The sequence below is a fragment of the Diachasma alloeum genome, unplaced genomic scaffold, assembly GCF_001412515.2.
Source record: "Diachasma alloeum isolate Michigan unplaced genomic scaffold, Dall2.0 Dall_scaffold_00192, whole genome shotgun sequence".
Lineage (NCBI taxonomy): Eukaryota > Metazoa > Arthropoda > Insecta > Hymenoptera > Braconidae > Diachasma > Diachasma alloeum.
The window spans coordinates 1939132-1958560 of NW_021680357.1; the positions used below are offsets into that span (position 1 = coordinate 1939132).

The following is a 19429-nucleotide window of genomic DNA, read 5'->3' on the forward strand; positions in this document are numbered from 1 at the left end:
CCGCTTTGTCCTTTAAGAATTCACGATTGTATGACAATAGCAAGTTACAGTGCACGGGCTACACGACGCCGAGACGCTTCTTGATTCTCCGAGTGCCTCGAACCTCTCCCTCCAGCATTTTCAACAAAAAAAGAAAAAAATCACGAAACAGATAGTGAAAACATCTAAGGCGTGGCTAAATGTCAGAATGTGTGGACAACACGTGTGATAAATTATTCTTGTAAACCTGTGGTTAATGAAAATGAGTTAGAGAATTGAAATTACGGTGGTAATGTTTCGGCGTGATCTCGGTCACCCGGAACTCGAATACATCTGCTGTGAGACAGCGTGTACATTACAGTTCCTACACTTTCGACGATTTTGCTGGAGATCATGGGTGAGTCGAGAGGTAGTTTTTAAAGTCACTCAAGTGGATAACACCATGTTGGGAGGAATTCCCAGACGTAGGCAAGTATTAATTTGTCAACTGGTTGGTGATGAGAAAAAATTTAATTTAATTTACTGAGTTTGAAGGTGAGGGGAATCCTCAATGCACTTTTATTCCCACACACACACACTATAGAAATCTGTTATTGACAGAAACGCATTATTGATAGATTCTTACAGCCGATTGATCCGAAAAAATGTTGGGGAATCGGCTCAGTGAGCCGACAACACATCCCCAAAGATCTCCCTTGTAACTAGAGTTTACTCTCCTCGACAAAGGCGGGCCCTCATTGTCACGACGACAATGCTCTCTGCTCATTGGAGTTGTCTAACCAGAGGAGTGACATCCGGGGTCATTACCCCTCGCCAATAACATTTATTTCATTTTTATTTTCTATCTAATAACAATAATGAGAGTAATCATAGAATCGTGACGATGACTTGCATAAGAGTTTAAACTCGACGGACTCTCTCGTATTCCCGATTAGCTCAAGTACGTGTTAGCATGTATTAAGGTGTACATTGGGTGGTAATTCTTCCTTATCTTCCAGATGTCGATCATATAACTGGTGAGAATTTCTTCGATGTCTTGGATAACGGCGTGATAGTCTGTCGCTTGGCTCGTGTCATTCAGGAAAAAGCACGAGCTGCTATCGATGCAGGTCGTGCCAAGGGGGTGAGTCATTAAAAATTTCATTTTTTACAATATTTTTATGGGTAACTGGACAAATTCTCCGCCCAGTGATCCAAGGGAATAAAATAATTGGTGATTGAGTTAATTATTTTTTTCCTTCTGTTGCACGGAAATATTTTGTTGGATTTTATTTGATTGGAGTGTCATTTAATGGTCGAATCAATTAATTGTTCGTTTCGTTTGATAAAAATATTTTTAATTGAGTTACCTTTCGAATAAATCATAATTAAGGTACTCAATTCATTAAATCATTCATTACTTTTTTAAGTTATATTTAGTTGTGCAGTTTATTCAGTTATAAATTTGTTCACTTCGGTTTAACGAATCTCGGTTGGTGATATTTCGATTGATTGAGTGGATTCACTCTCCAAATTTGACTAATTAGGTGGATTCTGGGGCTCATGAAAATTGTGCTGAAATTTCATTCATTATAATGAATGAAAGCTGAGAAAAATTTCAATGGTAATTTTAACTACAAGATATTATCAAAGAAATTATATTTACAGTAACAATAAACTTTGTGGATTAAAATAGGATTTATCGTTCAATTTACTGTGTCAAATAGTGTTATCAACATTATGATGTAATTTTCACTTTAATGTAATAGTTGAATCTACAATGTTTATTGTTACTGTAACTATCATTTTTTTGACATTTTCCCTGTAGTTGAAATTAGCATTGAAATTTCTCTTAGTGTATACACGATTTTTTAAACTAATTAAAAAACTTTTCCGCCCAGTGATCCGAGGGAATAAAATAATTGGAAATTGAATTAATTATTTTTTTCCGTCTCATTATATCATTCAGTTGAATTTTATTCAACTAAAAAATCAACTGATAATCAGATCAATCAATTATTTCTTTCGTTTGATGAAAATATTTTTAATGAAATTATCTTTAAAAAAATCATACTCAATTCATGGCATTATTCATTATTTTTTTAGGTATATATTTAATTGGGAAGTGAACTAACGATAGATTATTTATTTTATTCACTCATCAATGTTTACATTTCGGTTTAACGAATCTCGTTCGATTGATTGAGTGGGTTCGCTCTCCACAATTGTTGAGTGACTAATTAGTTGAATTTTGAGGTTCATTAAAATTGTAGTAATTTCACCATCTACATGATTCCAGAATATTCTAAAAAATTCAATCATAACACGATTTTTTAATTAACTACAACATTTTTTCGCCCGGTCTGGTGATCCGAGGGAATAAAATAATTGAAAATTGAATTAATTATTTTTTCCGTCTCATTCAAACATTTAGTTGAATTTTATTTGACGGAAAAACACTTGATGATCAGATCAATCAATTATTTCTTTCATTCGATGAAAATATTTTTAATGAAGTTATCTCTAAAACAAAATCATAATTAAGCGATTCAATTCATGGCATCATGTATTAGTTTTTTGAGGTATATATTTAATTGGGAAGTGAATTAACGATCGATTATTGAATTTATCCACTCATCAATGTTTTCATTTCGGTTTAACGAATCGATTGAGCACTTTCACGCTCCAAATTTGTTGAGTGACTAATTAGTTGGATTTTGGGGCTCATTAAAATTGTGGTAATTCTACCACGTATGTGATTCGCGAGTTGATCTGAGTATCGAGACGACTGCACGCGATCAACTTGTTGCGTTTAAAACCAAAAACATCGAGAACCTTGCAGCCAAATTAGTGGATTTAATTGCTCGGTATTTGTTTTATGTTTATGGTGTCATCAGCCGGTCCCCGTAATACGTGGAAGATGCTGGGAGAACGCAGCCAGGCGCAGCTTCTTTTCAAGGGATAACATGGAGAATTTTATACAATTTTGTAGACGTCTTGGGGTACACGAAAATCTGCTGTTCGAGAGCGACGATCTTGGTAAATTTTCACTGAAGTTTTCCTCAATCTTTATTTTCACTGATTATTTTTCCCAATTGGATTTCGACCAATCAGAGCGCAGTATTTGAGACGAACCGACAGTTTGACTTCGGATATTTCCGCCTAGCTTTTGAATATTTCGCAGTAACTCTTCATTTTTTTTACCTGAATATTTCCCAGAAATATTTGGGAAATGGACCTATGCTCGTCCCCGTCTCTATGCTCGTTCAAATGTCTGAGCTATCACATTTAAATCATTTTGGGTCTTCCAAGAGTCTATTAAGAACGAAATATGAGTAGAGTTATTATTTTAGTTAATAAGGAAAGTTATGGCCAATATTAATTAGAAAAATGCCGTTAGAAGGACGGCGGTATGTGATCCGACGTTAAAGTGAATCAAATTGAGCATTCCTCATTTTTTTCCGAAATTGATTCACAAATAATCATAGTTGCCAGATTCGGCGACTTGTCGCCAAAATATCTGGTAACGCAGGGTACAGTGGAAATGGTATTGATCCTACGCTCGTTTTGCAAGCAACTGTCAACTTGCAACGGACTAGACGGATGAAAAAATTACTCAAAAGGTTGGACTGTTCAATTGAAATATAATTTTGTGCCTCGAGATATTTTTTAATGTTGTTTTATCCCAAATAGGATACTCACGATGTTATTGGTTCGCATGTAACCTTTCCATATTATTCAAATCACGAGACGAAGATAGGGACACGTGCATGAGGATAAATGAGCGAGCGTAGGAAGACGAGACTTCACGCACGAAAAAATTTAATAGAAAAACCTGTCGAATTCGTTAGAAAATTCTATTGATTTTCTATTAAACTTTTTATTAGTTTTTGGCTGATTCTATTGACATGTTCAATAACTTATTCTTTGCATCTATTTTCTATAGAATCTGCTCGACTCAAATTTTCTAAGTTTTTTTCATTGTATTTTTCTTTTCTTCTAATCAAGGAAATCAAACGAATAAACTTAGAAAATTTGAGCCGAGGAAGTTCTATAGAAAATATCTCAATAGAATAAGTTATATAGAAAAATTGAATTCTATTGACTTTTTCTACTGAATATTTTTTATTGAACATTTCAATAGAATCGGCCAAAAACTAATAGAACAGTTCAATACAAATTCAATAGAATTTTCGAACGAATTGCGTAGGTTTTTCTATTGAATTTTTTCGTCCGTGTTTCCACGTTTATGAACGATTATTTATTAAAAAATAGTAATTATCATGATTAATATAAGTGAATTCTAATTCTGAAGTGTTTACTTTCGAATATCTCATCGCATCTTTACACTCATTTCAATCGAAATATTGGACAAATGTATTCATCTTAGCTATACGAGCGTAGGATCATTTACCTAGCTCTTTATTTAAAACTCATGAGTAAAAAAAATGAAGATGAAAAAAATGAGATGCATCTCCTCCTATCGAATACGCTCAATATATCAATAATTCTTTCAATAAGAATAGTTATTTCGTGTCGTTGGATCTCACCAAATCGTCTGATTGAGTTCAAGTGTCACCGGCCATAATTTAGAGATGACCGGTCACCTCTCATCGCGCAATGGCCCTGGGAGGTCTTTACACTCAGTCAATTGCATGAAATTCGCTTATCAGCGATGGCCGCGATCCCAAAGTGAAATGACAATAATCCCATCCTACACTGTTGTAAATTTTTTACTGGAATTTCCGGTAAAATTTTCGAAAATTTTTGTCACATTATAGTTCCACTGAAATTTCAAGGAATTTTGCGGAAAAAACAACGGAAACCGTCAATTTCTATTCCATTATTCCATAAAAATTGAAAAAAATCAGGAAAATTCCAGTAAATGTGGCCTGGAATTTTCAACTAATGAAAAATTCACCGTGATTTGGCTTTGAAAATTTATATTTTGATTGCAAATTCAAGTAAGTTTGGGAATTCTCGTTTTTTTGCAGTTAAAAACCTTGGAATTTCAGTTGAATTTTCAGTAAAATTTGAAATTCCCTGATTTCTTTTCCTCCTAAGTCGAATTTAATGCCAGTGTCCTGAAAATTGCTAGTCACAAGTCCATGAAATTGCAATATTTCATAGAAAAAGCAATCGAAACTATTAATTTAATTTTAATTATATCGCAAAACTTTATAGAAATAATGAAAATGCAAATATTTTGTCGCCTTTTCAATTTATTGAAAATTCTGAGTGATTTGGCAGCGAATATTCAAGTTTTGATTGAAAGTTCAAGTAAAAGTTGGGAAATTTTTGTTTGACTGATGCTTAAAAATAGTAAATTTCATTGAATGTTCAGTAAAATTTGCAATTTCATAGATTTGTTCTCCTAAATCGAATGAATTGAATGTCGCTCTCCTAAAAATAACTATTCAAATGTGCATGAAGTTCCCGTTATTTTTTTTTTAACATTGTATTGTCAATGAAATATGTCTAGTGCTCCATGGACAGCCACGTAACGTGGTGCTGTGTCTACTGGAGGTCGCCCGATTGGCCTCAAAGTATTCCTTAGAACCACCTGGACTCGTTCAGCTTGAACGGGAAATCGCAGCTGAACAGGAGAGAGATCTACATTGTATGTCTGACAGTGGTATATCTCACAGCAGTCTTGTGTCATGGCAATTTCAGCCTCCCTCGCCCACGCCATCCCCAAGACCTTCAAATGAGATTATGAAGCATAGCAGGTTTGTTTGGATACAACATGAATCATTTTAGGAATCATGCGAAGTGTAATAAATATTTTTGAGGAAATGGAAATTAGAGAAGGCCAATGTTCATAACTATAGAATTATCTTCATTCGACTATGTTGAGACGAAATTGCTTTCGTCTCAACATAGTCAAAATATTGATGCTAATAAATTGAGAATTTGCTTTCGGATGGAATTTCTATGACGATGTATTTTAAATTGAATTCAATGATTCATTGAATTTAACATTGCCCCAACGTTGGCAGCCAACATGGCCCCAACGTTGATAGCCAACATTCGCAACCAACATTACCCTAACGTAGGCCGCCAACATTGCCTTAACACACGCAACCAACATTGCCCCAACGTTGGTAGCCAACATTGCCTCAATTGTCACCGTTGCCTCAACGTTGGTAGCTAAAATTTCGCACGTTGACAGCCAATATTTCCAACGTTGACAGCCAACATTGTCCGAACGTTGGTAATCAACATTGCCCCAACATTGGCAGTCACCGTTGTCCCAACGTTGACAGTAAACATTATCCCACCGTTGGTAGTAAACATTACCCCAACAATGGCACTGAATATTACCTTAACGTTGGTCGCCAACATTTCCCCAACATTGGTAACCAACATTTCCAGCGTTTTCAGTTAACATTGTCCAATTGTTGGCAGCCAACATTACCCCAACTTTGGCAGCAAACATTACCTCAACGTTGGCAGCCAACATTGCCCCAACATTGCTCCAACGTTGGCAGCAAACATTACCTGAACATTGGCAGCTGGCATTCCCCCAACGTTGGTAGCCAACATTCCCTCAACATTAATTTTTTTACCTTCCCCTGAATATTGGTTTCACAATAATTGCTTTCCCCAGCGAAACCGCTGGTTTTTTTTATCAAATTTGTTCGTACGTGTTGTTATGTTGTGCATTACACTTTGGTCCTGAGTTTTATTATTTCGAAACACAGTTCGGCGTCAGAAGTAACTGCATCGAGATGGCTCGACGCCTCACCGACCACGCCTATCGAGACAGATATGCGTAGATCTGTGAGTGACAATGGACCCACAGGAAGCGACGGTGTACCCAGTGATACAACAGAGGACGACTGGTCACGTGGCAGCGCCGAGGATCCCGATGAGGTATCACCAGTGAGCTCACCGTCACCCGCCGAACCCCCGGAACACGTTGGACCAGTGACCGAACTCGATCGAAAGGTATCTCCTAAGAGGAATGCATAATACATGAGCTTTTGCCGTGGCTAAAATTTTATTCACTGGCAGTAATAAATTGTCACGCGGTAATGACTTTAATCATCGGAGATTTAAACTGTAAAGCCATTTATACTCATGTAAACGAGTTCTCATTTCCAATCCAGATTTTTTCTTCAGATTTCTTTTATTTCGAGGGAATTGATTGGGAAAGAAGTTTACTAAATTTAAGTGAATAATTCATGTATTTTTATTATTAAATCTCATATTCTTTCTTGAGTACTTTTAGAATACACCGAGTGAAGACTTCCTCAGAAAATTTTATGGATAAAAAAATGCTCCACAAAATTATTTTCTGACTTGGTTTATCAATAAAAATCTGAAACGTTCCAACCCTAATTAGATTTTCACACGTTAATAAATTTAATCATCTGAGATTTGAACTCTAATGCCATTCATTGTCATGTGAACGATTTCTACTTTTCAATCCAGAAAAATCTCTTCCTTTTAGATTTTTTTTTGTTTGAGGGAATTGATTGGGAATTGAAACTTGGGAAGGAAGTTTACTAAATTTGAGTGAATAATTCATATATTTTTATCATGAATTCTCACATTCTTTTCTGAGTATCGTTGGAAAGCACAGATTTAAAAGACTTCTTCAAAAAATTTTATGCATAGAAGAAAGCTCCTTAAAATTATCTTCTCACTTGTCTCATACCTCGAAAAGTGAAACGAGGCAACCCTAAAAATTAAAATGACTGAACTCCACAATTGCTTACAATCTAGGTGCGACGTGTAGCTGAGCAGGTTCAAAGACTTTGCCAATGTTCGCACGAGAAATGCTCGAGATTGAAGGTGCGAAAAGTTGGAGAGGGACGCTACCACATTGCTGGTCGCAATGTCTTCATTAGGGTAAGTACTCTTTAATGCCCCCCTCCCCCTTCACTCACATTTTTTGCCATATTTGTCATCTTCATTCCGTCACGAAGCGCCTGCTAATTGTTTTTTTACATGCAATTCTCCCATCCTTCATCATTAAAAATCACGGAACATTGAAATAAAATGGAACGATGTTTGATGGGTGTTTTTTCACTTTGAAAAGTTTCGAAAAAGTTAGATTTTTTAAATTCTCTGTTACTCCCATGGTTTTTGAACAATTTTTCCAATTGCACTTTCTTATAGAAAATATACATAATCCTTTAATAAAAAAATCCAGGGTAACGTTTTTTGAAGCCAATCTATTCGGCGTATTATGTCATTAAGTTTTTTATAAATCATGATAACATACATTAAAAATATTACAATAATACTATATTATATTATATTATATTCTATACTATACTGTATTGTAATATAACACAATATCGTATACTCAGTGTGTTATTATTGTTATCAGTTTATTATCTAATTTTTTTTATTATTTACATTATATTTTATAATACATATAGTACTCTATTATATATTGTATATTACACATAGCTTATATAATATAGTATTGTATAAAATATAATATAACATTGCATTACCGTAATATCTTTAATGTATGCTATCATCATTTACAAAAAATCTAATGACACAATACGCCGAATAGATTAGTTTCAAAAAACGTAACACTAGATGTATTATATATAAACAAAATACTATACATTTCTGAAACTTTTCCTGCGGAAAACTTGATATTAACTTCAGAAATCAAATATAACACTATTCACTACAATTGACATACATTGAGCCCCGCGGAGTAGCACATACGCGCGCAGGGCGCGCGGACTAATCTAGTCTACTTGAAAAAAATCCAGTGTAACGATTTTCGAAGCCTCTATCCCGTTTATCAAGTAATGTAATATGATGTCTATATATATTTTTTCATGTACTGTAATCTTTTGCTTACAGTAATTGTAAAAAAAGAAAAATTAATTTCTTACTGTAATAAAAAAAATACTCATAACATAGCATATATGCAGATATAATATAATGTATAGTATATATACTATACATATGTTTTTGCTTCCGAATGGAAGCATTGTTTTATACTGTAATTTTTTTAACAATTAAAAAAATGTAATACAGTTCTGGACAATAAAAAAATTACATATATAAGATAGTATGTACGGATATAGTACATAATACATTTCTAAAAATGAAAAAGAACGCAAAAACCAGAAGAGGAATGAAGAAGACGATGAAGGAGATTTTGATGATTCCGAATAAATTATTCAACAATTGAATTCTCATTGTGAAAAATATTGTTGAAACCATTTATTTTTCCTGCATTATTATTGAGATAAAAATAAATGAAAGTGAGAAACAGTAAGGATTCACTATTCTGGTACCCACGGAAAATAATACGCGCCCTATTCTAGTATGCGAAAAAAAAAACCCCAATTATCATCCCAGTCATTAAAAAGCCGTCCACCCGTGTTCGCAGTTGCTGAAGGGAAGACACATGATGGTGAGAGTTGGCGGTGGATGGGACACCCTGGAGCACTTTTTATCGAGGCACGATCCATGTCAGGTGAGGGTCCTCAGCCGTGAGAGTACACCACCACCACAGCACAACGGCATCAAAAGCCCAAGCTTCCTGCACATACGCGCCAAGTACAGGAGTCCACCGTCCGAGCCAGTATCTGGCCGTTAATATTATCACTCGAGTCATCCCATCCACGTAATACTCAATGCACAGTGCCTCAGGATGGGGAATTAACGTTAAACAATAAACAATACAGTAATAATAATCATTCGAGGGTTCAAATTCACAGCGTTCACAAGCACCATTATATTTCGAGTATAGAAACACGTATCTGTGAACGATTTATCATTCATTAGTGTTAATATTACACATTGTAAACTATTTTTCATAGCATCAGGTTGATCAAGGTCCATTCGGCACTGTATCTCTGTTGAATGCGAGAATTTCAAATACAATGTCTAACGTTTTTACACGAGACAGATATTTTGGAGAAACTTAATCGGTAATCAATGCTCACGTGTCTTATACGACGTTTAAGATTCAATCAAGTATTCTTAGCATTCTTCATGGAGTTATCGAATTTAATGCACGGGTTACTAACGTATTTATGCGGGGGTCAAGTAGTTTCATCAGTCGAGGATTATAAATATAACAATTCCAGTTTGTCTTCCGAGATTAATGAGCAGTGAATTAGTGGAGATGAATGAGTATTTGCAGATTTAACAAGAAATCAATTCTGCGAGGAAATTATCTGCATTGTTATGTTATAACATGTGAGTGAGTTGGTCTGTGAGAATTCATCGAGACAATTCCTTCATGCATTCCACTTTTGCATTTTTTTAAAAGAGAATTTTTGACATTTGCATGCATTTTTTGTCGATTAAAGTGTTCAACTTGGCCCTCGCAGTAGCTTGAAATGACAATTAAATTTGCCTAAAGCGCTTGAAAAATTGGCAATCACAAGGTCATGGTTATTAATGATTGCACTTTAGAATCATCGCTCTGTTACCATATACACAAACGATATGGTGTGGAGAGGCGATGGTTATCGTCAATTTCTCTGTAAACTCGATCACTATAAAATCCTTTGCACTTATCAGCACGCAATTGAAGTTTAGTGAAGTTAATCACACTATTGCCTCAAACCACAAAACAAATATTGGCTCAGTATTGTAATACTTAATGATACTTTTTGTATTTTTATATAAACTATTAGAATAGTGAATTCTAAAATTATGGGAATCAGGAGTTTGGAAAATTTTTTGTAGAGATAGTGGTATAATCATTGAATTTTTCAGAAATGCAAGGGAACGTTTTGTAAGGGCATACCAAAGCAAAGGAGTACGCGACGAGTTGTGTCAGCACGTTGAGGCTTATTTACGATTCAATATTACAATTTTCTTGGAAAAATTGATTAATGTGGTGAATTTATAAAACTTATTAAGTCAAATACGAAATTAGTAATTATCTCGATAATTATTGAACTTGGGGGAAAAATTTCTGAACTTATTTTTTGTACAGAAGAAAATTCTTTACAAAAATATGTTTTCACTTCTTCTCCTAGTGTCACTCATCATCTAAACATTTAGCAAAAGTTTTATATTTGATTCTTCGATTTTTCTCTATTCCACTGATGATTTAATTCGACATTGGCTGTATACTAGTATCAAAAATTATTGTGCAACTCTCTAGCATAGAAAAATCTAATTTATTATTTTTTTATTACTTTTTTTTTTCAATCGATTCCAGGACATTTCTGACAACAATCATTCATGAATTCAGTGATGAAGTGGTAGAACTTTGTTTTGTTAAATTTCTGTTAACAGCGAGTGTTTTAAGGAGACAATCTTCGAGAAAAAATGACAAACAGAAATGTTTCTTGACAGATTTTTCAAGACTAGAATCCTTTATTATTCAGATGATTTGATATTTGAGATGTGAAAAATCGATTTGTTCCGCCTCTTCATGGCTGAATTGAGTATTTTTTTTTAGTCAAGACTGTAATTTTTTTTTCGTCCTGAGAATTCGGAGTTTCGCCATAACATAATCTAAGTACGTTAATCTGTACCAATTGAGTTGATAGAAATGGACATTTTCTAAGTGAGAGTTACCTGTTTGTCTGGAACATGGGAATAATCGGTTGTACCGAGGTGGAAAATTTGTTTTTTTTAATTAATTATAAAGCTCTGTAGATTGTAATAATTCTAGGGCAACTTGTTGGCAGTATTTGAGTTAGTCACGTTAATCGAAATGATAGAAATACCTTCTTTGTGATTAAGAAATAATGGCATTGCAAGTTTCTTAACTTGGCAATAACGGAATAAGTTTTTTTTCATTGAATATTTACGATTTAACTTAACAGTTGGATTAAGTTTAACTTTAATTGTTATTTTTTGTTGAGTAATAAAATGTTTAATTCCAAGGATTGTTAGTGTTTCATTGAAGACCTCTTTATTTTTACGTAAATATTTTCGGCCATTTAGTTGTCGGGAAAAAGGAAAGGATAACAAGATGATTTGATAATTTTTCTAATGAACTACAAGTGCTAGCACGTCTAAAAAAATCCCACATCAATCTTTATCGTCTTTTGACATTTTCCCACGTTACTCAAAGAAAATCGATGAAAGTTAGCAAATGAATGATGATAAAATTATGATAATCGGTCGGTAATGAAATGATTAATTCCAAGGATCGTTAGTGTTTTATCAAAGACCTCTTTATTTTTACCTAAATATTTTCGTACAATTCGATGTGGGTGTAAAGAGAGCACTTACAAACTTATAAACTTAATTATTATCCATTCGTGGATTAATGTAGGCATGTTAATTTGGTTCATGATGTGTTTACCACTAAATTAAAGTACTGTATACCGATTAATGGCACGTGTAACTCATTGAAGATGACTTGGATCATAAATTATAATGCATAATGTTTTGTGAAGATAAATGTCTTGATTAAATGCTGCGACAGACGTCGCTGGTCTTTCGACATTACGAGACCATAAAAAATGCTAGAAAGAAAATACGAATTTTGTCGTCATTCATAAATTATAGAAAAGAAATTCATATTTGAGTGGTGGGACGAGATGTATCGATTTTGCTCAACAATTTTTCGCCAAATACCTCCGAATCCGAAGAACGTATCGAAATTTTCAGACCTTTTTCGATTTGTGCTACAGTTTAAATAGGCAAAATCATTTCGGTCCACCACTTCGGTTCGGAATCGTTGGAAGAACGTGTGGAATCGTTCTGTTCATCTCAGTTGGACTTCAGAATTATTTCTTCTTGCTTTTGCCGAGAGTTAACATGTGATGCTGAGACTGCTGAGCAATCTGAGTTTTTCGACGATTGAACTCAACTATGTCGTCCTCCAACTTCTTCCGACTTTCTTCTAATTTCTTTTTCTCCTCCATATGGTCTTTTTTGAGCTTATCGAATTTATTGTGGAGCTGGAAAATAGAGAAGAATATTTGTGGATTATTGCCATTATTACATCACAAACATACATTAAATTATTGTTTTCATTGCAAAAGAAAATTTTCGTCATATCGAAAAGGATTCATCATCTTAAAAGTGATTCTGATCGATAAAAAAATATTGACCAAGTAATCTGCATTGTTGTTACAACATGGCTCACATTATGTATTGAACACGCCTCAGGAGTGAGTTGGTCTGAAGGAATTCATCAAAAGACAATTCCTTCATGCATTCCACTTTTGCATTTTTTTAAAAGAGAGTTTTTGACATTTGCATGCATTTTTTGCCGATTAAAATGTTCAGCTTGGTCCTCGCAGTAGCTTGAAATGACAATTAAATTTGCCCAAAGCCCTTGAAAAATTGGCAATCACAAGGTCATGGTTATTAATGATTGCACTTTAGAATCATCGCTCTGTTACCATATACACAAACGATATGGTATGGAGAGGCGATGGTTATCGTCAATTTTTCTGTAAACTCGATCACTATAAAATCCTTTGCACTTATCAGCACGCAATTGAAGTTTAGTGGAGTTAATCACACTATTGCCTCAAACCACAAAACAAATATTGGCTCAGTATTGTAATACTTAATGATACTTTTTGTATTTTTATATAAACTATTAAAATAGTGAATTCTAAAATCAAGGAAATCGGGAGTTTGGAAAAATTTTGTAGAGATAGTGGTATAATCATTGAATTTTTCAGAAATGTAAGGGAACGTTTGGTAAGGGCATACCAAAGCAAAGGAGTACGCGACGAGTTGTGTCAGCATGTTGAGGCTTATTTACGACTTAATATTACAATTTTCTTGGAAAAATTGATTAATGTGGTGAATTTATAACACTTATTGAGTCAAATACGAAATTAGTAATTATCTCGATAATTATTGAACTTAGGGGAAAAAGTTCTGAAGTTATTTTTTTGTACAGAAAAAAATTCTTCACAAAAATGTCTTCTCACTGCTTCTCCTATACTCACTCATCCTCTGAACAATTAGCAAAAATTTTATATATGAGTCTGATTTTTCTCTATTCCACTAATGATTTAATTTGACACTCGCTGTATATTAGTATCACAATTTACTGTGGAACTCTCTATCAGAGAAAAATTAACATTTGTTATTGGATTAAACATGCACTCTAATTTTTCTCATTGCAAAAAGGATTTTTTATCATTTCAAAAATAAAGTAATCATCCAAAATATGGTTCTGACAGATGAAAAATGATTTGAATCATAACAAAAAAAATTATCATGATTTTTACCTCCTTTTCCGCTTCTTTCAATTCAGCCTCCTTCTCCTTGACTCTAGCAACAAACATTTGTCTCATTTCGTCCTCCTTCTGCTGTAATTCCTGCAAATGAGTGGATCTCTTAGCCTCACAAGTCTGCTGAAAGCTGACAGGCTTATTATCACTGTCCACATCACTGAATCCCATCTGCTCCAGTCGCTTTTTACGATAGAGCTCGTAGTGACGACAGTGCGTCTTCTCCCTCATGTCCTCCATGTTCGTTCTGATCAGCATCTCCCGTAATTTAACGAAATCGCAGTGGGTCTCGTTCTCCACTTGAACTGTGCCCCATGGATACTGACGCGAGCGCATCATCTTGTTCCCAACGCGCACAAAGTCAGTGCTACCGACCACAGCAAATGGCACGTGAGCATTCATCGTGGAATTTATCTCGACTACGTTGTCGTCGTCCACGGGGAATTGGTAAATGTTGACTCCATTGTTCTGGAGCTCTGACATTATTTTACTCTGGAAGAAGAATTTAGTAATTATTCGAGTGGAATTGACTGATAAGAAGAGTTGAGTTTACTCCGCTGCTCTCGAGCTCTGACATTATTTTGCTCTGGAAGCGGAGTTTAATCATTATTCAAGTGGAATTGATTGATAAAAAGAATTGAGTGAGGAAGATATTGTTTTTAATTGATAAAAATGGATTTATCATTCTGAAAATTATTTTAACAAGTAAAAAATCCATTTGAAACACAAAAAAAATACTTAAGAAGGTTTTATTGCTGAGATATTGACGAAATAATTTGCTTTATTTTATTACATCATTTAAATTATGGCACTCTGAAATTATGTCACTCGGGAAAATGAGTTTAATAATAATTCAAGTCGAATTAATCGGTTGATTGATGATTGAAAGCATTGTTATCATTGCGAAAATTAATTTGTCATCTCAAAAATGATTCCGATCGATAAATAAATTATTTGAATCATAAATAAAAACATTAAAAAATGATATGTTCCTGAGATGTTCGGAAAATAATCTGCATTGTCATATTATAAGATGATTAAAATTATGGTGCTCTGAAATGATGGAACTCTGGAAGAATTTAATAATCGTGAAATGGAGATGAGATTTTTCAAATTAATAAAAGTATTCTTATCAATACAGTATGATTTTTATAATCTTCAAGAAATCGTAGTCTATCGTATTTTTAACAGAAAAAAAATCTTAAATTAGTTTGAAGTGTTTTCCTAAATTCTTACCTTAAATTTCTGGAGTTCTGTCTTTGATATGGTATCAGCTTTAGCAATAATCGGGACAATGTTGACTTTGGTGTCGATTTTTTTCATGCAGACGAGATCGATAGACTTTAATCTGCAAAAAAGTTGACCCAAATTTTAAATGAAAATGTCATAATTTCAGGAATGAGAATTCAGTGGTCAAGAAGTGAAATAAAGGAGCTCCAGAAGTGAAATAACTATTCTAAAGTAAATTACCACATATTTGGTGAACGAAAACCAATTTCGGTCTAAATCTCCTAATTCCACAGATATTCCGCAAAATAAACTGCATATAAATTTGACTTTTTAATATAGTCGGAGATTATTCAGTAAATATTCCTAAAACTGGTGGATTCAAATATTCAAGAAAAATCTTAAATCGAATAAAAAATCGAGCTTTCTTGTAGCTTAAATTCTAATATATGAAGAAGGCTTTCTGATATTCTGCAGACCTACTAGTTTTTAAAATATTGAATAAGTAAATTTATTAAACATTTATTCTAAATTGCTTCTCAAATTATGCAGACAATTTCTATGAAATTAGTAGATTTACAGGAAATCTGAAGACTTTTTTGTGGAGAATTCCATAAGCTCCGAAAAGAGTCTAATTTTGTTTTACTGTACGAGCTTCAGAGAATTTTAGAATCCTCCTCTTCACCATTTACACTACAATAGTAAGTTTGTACCCTCACAATAATTAAAAAAACCTACCCATGCCCAGTAGGACAAATAAAATACAAGCAGACGTGAATTCTGGTGTCATGGTAAGTCCCCAGAGATCTCTTGATCTTCAGCTCCTCCTGCAGATACGCCTCGAACTGAGCATCTATGTAATCCACCACCGACTTGAAGCTGTCCTCCTTATTAATCTGATCCCCATACCCAACAGTATCAACAATTGCCAGCTTCAGCCTCACATTGCTCTCCTGCAGTTCGTAAGTGTGAGATTTCAGCTTGACAGTTGGTAAATTGTGGGGACTCGGATTGGACTCGAAACTCGTATTGAACAACGAGTCCATGAGTGTCGATTTCCCCAGGCCAGTTTCACCTTTATCACAAAAAAAAAATTAATAAACACAAAAACATTTACACAGATTATAGATTCGGGGTTTAGCTCATGTTCCATTTTTAGTTAACTAATGTCAGATGGTGTACCCAGAGAAATGACGTATGTGAATAGAATGGAAGTCGTTATTTTGAATTTTCTATCCATTTCAACAATATTACTGTTGGAAATTCCTGGATTTATGCATCTGTTCAATATAAATGTTTCAATTATATAAAACAAATAATTAATGGATCAAATAGACGATTATAACATGTTAATAAATTCGTTCTCTTCACTGGATCCAAAGACTCTATAGAGTCATTTCTATTTTTTTTTCATTTTCGATGAAAAAAAAACAAAAAATGAACGCAATTCGTATTGTGAACGACAAGTATAAATAATATACTGAAAAACAAATAATAATAATAATAATAAATAAATAATTAAATTGAAATCAAATGAAGTACTAAACGAAACAAATCCGTGAACTAAATAAGGAATGATGACTAATCGACGATGGAAAATTGAACGAAGACAAAATGATAATAATGTAAATAATTCACAAGATTCATTTACAATAATTATATTATATTTTACTTTTCCCTTAGGGGTTTTTTGTATGTCAAAGAAATAATCAATTGCTTCTAATCTAATTTTAATCTAATATTAACCATTAACCGTGAGGAGTTGTTATATTTTCGAATCAATGTACTGTATTAAAAAATTTCAACTGAATTTTTCGGATTTTAGCTTTAAAATATCAAATAAGTGACAGTTTCACTGAAATTTCAGGGAATTTTGGCTTTGAAAATTCATAATTTTCGTGGAAAAATCCATGGAAATTGTAAATTTCAATTGAATTGTTCCATGAAAATTAATGGAAATGAGGAAAAATCAGAGAGAAATGTCCTTGAATTTTCAGGGAAACTTGAAATTTCATAGACTTCCTTCCGTTAAATTAAATTCAGTGTCATTTCTCGGAAAAATCTGATATTTTTTGTTAACACTGTAGAGAGGATTAAAAATTGAATTAAATCACTGATGCATTACAGCCATGCATGAAGAGAAAAAATGAGTATCGAGTGAAACATAAACGCTGGGTCATTTTCCACTGAAACATAATCTGTCATGACTCACCGATACATAAAATATTGAAGACAAATCCATTCTGCACGGATTTATTCACCAGCTGATCGGGAAGACTGTCAAACCCAACGTGACCAGCCAACTTGAGATTTCTCATGTTCGCCTCGAGCTAAAGTCCAAAAATAAATTCTAAATTTATTCTATTGTCGTGGGGTCATTGACAGTTGAGTGTCGCGAGTGCAATTGAACGGTATTTAGCACCGTAAATGGTACACCGGGTGTAGTACTGACAGGATGCGAACCAACGCCCCACAAAACCACGCAAAATCCCGGTGATTGATCAATTAAATGTGACGGATAATTTTTTTCGGGCGATCGGGGAACTCAGGGGAACGAATTGGCCACGAAAATTCTATTGAATTGGCGATGTTTATGATGATAATGTAAACATTGTTGTACTCACTTTGGCACGCTCAACGTCGACCGCCGCCATGTTTTATAAACTATGGGAGGAGAAGGGAAGAGTGCAAGTGCTTGATTTAAATACTCTAGGGTCCCTAGCGGGGTAGACCAAGATCTAGAAACTTCGGAGTTATCTGCTGATCGGTATCAGAAATATTCAGATGTTTACAGACATGGGAATGATCATAATTTGAATTAAATTTGAATTTTGAATAAGTAAATTGCCAATATTGCACGTATGAAAAAATTCAATAGAAAACCCAGTGAATTCACTAGAAAATTCTATTGGAATTCTATAGGAATTCTATGGGGTCTCTAGGTGATTTCTATTGAAATTCTATTGAAAAATTCCGTTTGTTTTTTTCGCTGATTCTATCGGATATTCGATAAGAAAAAGACAATAGATTTCTGTTTAAATTTTTCTCTTCAGATTTTTTCTATGAGAACGCTGGGGCATCAATTTTCCAAGTGTTTTCCTCTTGCATTCTGTAATGCAAAACAAAACAAAATGCAGCGCAAAAAAATGGAAAAATTTGTGCACAATAATTCTAAGAAAAAAGATTTAAGAGAAAAATTCAAACTGAAATTCGAAATATATTCACTTTTTCTTATTGATTATCCGATAGAATCAGCGCAATCAACAAATAGAATTTTTGAATTGAATTCCAATAGAAATCCTATAGAAACTCCATAGAATTCCTATAGAATTCCAATAGAATTTTCTAGCGAATTCGCAGTTTTCTATAGAATTTTTTCATGCGTATACTCACGAATTTTTTTATTATTAAAATATGCAGGTATTGTTGAGCCCTATCGATCGCCATTGATCAAAATTTAATTCATTTATAAACTTTAATTTTTTTTTTAATTTTTTCAAAAATTGTTTTTTCACGATAACTAAAAAAATGTTCTGAATTGATTAAATGATGGCTTAAAAATTTGTTTGGATGTCCTTTTGACCGAGTTCGAAGATGAAGGCGATAGCAATAATCGTTATTTTGATTCATTTGAAAATTGCAAAAATTTTGTATTTTTTGAAAAACAGAATTCCGGGGATATCTTTGAATATCATGCTTCAAATGAATTCAATCATAGCTTAAAATATGTGTTTTAATGCGATTAAGTCGAAGTTAAAAGATGATTACGATAGCTATATTGGTTGATGTGATTTTAATGATGATTGTTAAAAATTTCTAATTTTTCATGAATTTCCTTGACAGTGAGCTTTCTGCTGGTTTCTTCAAATGCGATGTTTGAAATTCATTCGAGTATGTATAAATAAAGTTTTTCTATTAACATTTTATCGAAAAGTTAACGGAGCCATAGGACCGTAAAAAAGACAATTGGTTATATAGAAGGAAGAGATAATAAGAATAATGATGATGATAACATTCAATTTTATGAAATGAAATAAACAATTAATTATACATAATAGAGCAAAATCATATGCAAAATACCCATT

General features: G+C 33.6%; 2 protein-coding genes across 5 annotated transcripts in view; one reads left to right on the plus strand and one right to left on the minus strand.

Annotated features, from left to right (window-relative positions):
- The window catches only part of LOC107048399 (growth arrest-specific protein 2), a 54153-nt gene extending 42354 nt beyond the window's left edge, over positions 1-11799 (plus strand). For 3 of the 4 annotated variants that reach the window (XM_015271548.1, XM_015271549.1, XM_015271550.1), the window contains exons 3-8: positions 978-1102; positions 2856-2997; positions 5441-5687; positions 6663-6909; positions 7690-7815; positions 9332-10756. In XM_015271548.1, coding sequence (XP_015127034.1) covers positions 978-1102; positions 2856-2997; positions 5441-5687; positions 6663-6909; positions 7690-7815; positions 9332-9541 — 1097 coding nt within the window. In that variant the 3' untranslated portion in view covers positions 9542-10756. Of the gene's footprint in view, positions 1-977; positions 1103-2855; positions 2998-5440; positions 5688-6662; positions 6910-7689; positions 7816-9331 lie in introns of all 4 variants that reach the window. The other variant, XM_015271551.2, reaches the window with a different exon arrangement.
- Positions 11800-12071: 272 nt separating this feature from the next.
- LOC107048413 (septin-2) lies at positions 12072-17999 on the minus strand. The gene is made up of 6 exons (XM_015271568.2): positions 17969-17999; positions 17557-17674; positions 16083-16419; positions 15354-15465; positions 14115-14609; positions 12072-12821 (listed from the first exon to the last, which is right to left on the minus strand). The coding sequence occupies exons 1-6, from the start codon at positions 17996-17998 to the stop codon at positions 12648-12650; spliced, it is 1266 nt and encodes a 421-aa protein (XP_015127054.1). The 5' UTR covers position 17999; the 3' UTR covers positions 12072-12647.
- Between the last annotated feature and the right edge of the window lie 1430 nt (positions 18000-19429).

What these genes read in the sequence shown, in the direction of transcription:
- LOC107048413 (XM_015271568.2), bottom strand. Translation starts at nt 17,998, where the DNA reads ATGGCGGCGGTCGACGTTGAGCGTGCCAAA. An exon ending in CTTCAATATTTTATGTATCG is followed by an intron (nt 16,420 to 17,556) that starts GTGAGTCATGAC and finishes TTTGTGATAAAG; the next exon opens with GTGAAACTGGCCTGGGGAAA. An exon ending in CAGAACTCCAGAAATTTAAG is followed by an intron (nt 14,610 to 15,353) that starts GTAAGAATTTAG and finishes TTCTTCTTCCAG; the next exon opens with AGTAAAATAATGTCAGAGCT.